The sequence below is a fragment of the Colletotrichum tamarilloi genome, assembly GCF_030869305.1.
Source record: "Colletotrichum tamarilloi strain Tom-12 chromosome Unknown Scaffold_552.1, whole genome shotgun sequence".
Classification (NCBI taxonomy): Eukaryota; Fungi; Ascomycota; class Sordariomycetes; order Glomerellales; family Glomerellaceae; genus Colletotrichum; species Colletotrichum tamarilloi.
This window is the reverse complement of record NW_026849934.1, coordinates 1-1,190: the sequence shown is the minus strand read 5'-3', so window position 1 is coordinate 1,190 and position 1,190 is coordinate 1. Positions and strand designations below refer to the sequence as shown.

Sequence of the window (1,190 nt, the reverse complement as noted above, 5' to 3'; positions counted from 1 at the left end):
AGAAAAAAAGGCGATGGGGCTAGGCGAACTCTACCACTGGTTTGAGCAAAACACCAGGAGAGCCAACAAGGGAGGCGAAGGATGGAAAAACAGCGTTCGTTCGAACCTGAGCGTAAACAAGGTACGCTAGCGAGTTGCGCCAGCGTTGTGACGGTCTAGTCTTTCCTGCTAAGTAGGAATCTGTGTTGCACAGGCCTTCGAACGAGTGGAACGACAAGGCTCCCTCTGGCAGCTCACGGAGGCAGGGTTGACGGAATTCCAACCAACGCGTAAACCCCGAACGGATCGCCGGGCGAGTCGCAGGATAAAGGCAGAGGGGTCATATAAATGGAAGATCAGCGTCGCATTACCCTCTCCGTCTTGCGCGTCCTCTTTGCAGGATCACTCGAAGGAAAACGTGTCCGGAAGTGATTGCGGCGACGATGGGTTTTGGTCATTTGACGGCGGCTTCACGTCGCCCGAGAGCAGCCAGCCTGAAAGCGGAACCTCTACCGATTATCCAACGCCGGTGCCGATGACTTCGACGCAAGATGGCTTGGAGCACATGCATGATCCGCTATGGGCTTGGAACCTGGATAGTGGGCGCTACGTTCACTGGCCCTACTGTAGCTGCCTCTGTGGCCGACAACAATTTTGTTGGACAGACGTGAATGACATGTTGCCATTATGCGCCCCGACAGCGTTTGCTCCCATGTGGACGAGCATGGGTGTGGGCTCCAGTCCGTCGTCGGAACCGTCTGTGCAATGGGAGGCCTGACAGCTGAGCTATGGACGTCCTGGCATCTCCAAGCACAGAACGATTCTGGCAAAAGTCAATCCGATTACTCCACGAGGGATGAAGCCACCTGTAGGATACCATTGTGTTACGGCCAGCACGTTGATATAGTCGAGTTGGCTCCAGTCATGTACAGTACACTAGTGTCCCACCTCTCCAAATTCAGAGGCATGTGATCTGTTGCATGTTTGACCTAGGTGTTCTACGACTTGTCATTCAGGGGCCATTTCCACCTAGACTTCCAATTTGAACGCCCAGCATCCTTCATCATGGTCAAATTTGGCCTTCTCTTCTCGTGACTTCTCGACAAAGCTAACAAAGCTGATGTATTCATCCAGACTACTGCAAGGCTCCGGAGAACCACACCTTTCTTCTTACACGTCCACCAGCCTGCAGTGAGCATGCGGTCTCCCAG

The 1,190-nt window shown here is 53.5% G+C and overlaps 1 protein-coding gene across 1 annotated transcript; it reads left to right on the top strand.

Moving 5' to 3' along the window:
• Positions 1 to 13: 13 nt before the first annotated feature.
• CTAM01_17363 (uncharacterized protein) lies at positions 14 to 757 on the top strand (the record flags this gene model as incomplete). Its single annotated transcript, XM_060533347.1, has 2 exons — positions 14 to 121; positions 194 to 757. The coding sequence occupies 2 exons, from the start codon at positions 14 to 16 to the stop codon at positions 755 to 757; spliced, it is 672 nt and encodes a 223-aa protein (XP_060372075.1).
• Between the last annotated feature and the right edge of the window lie 433 nt (positions 758 to 1,190).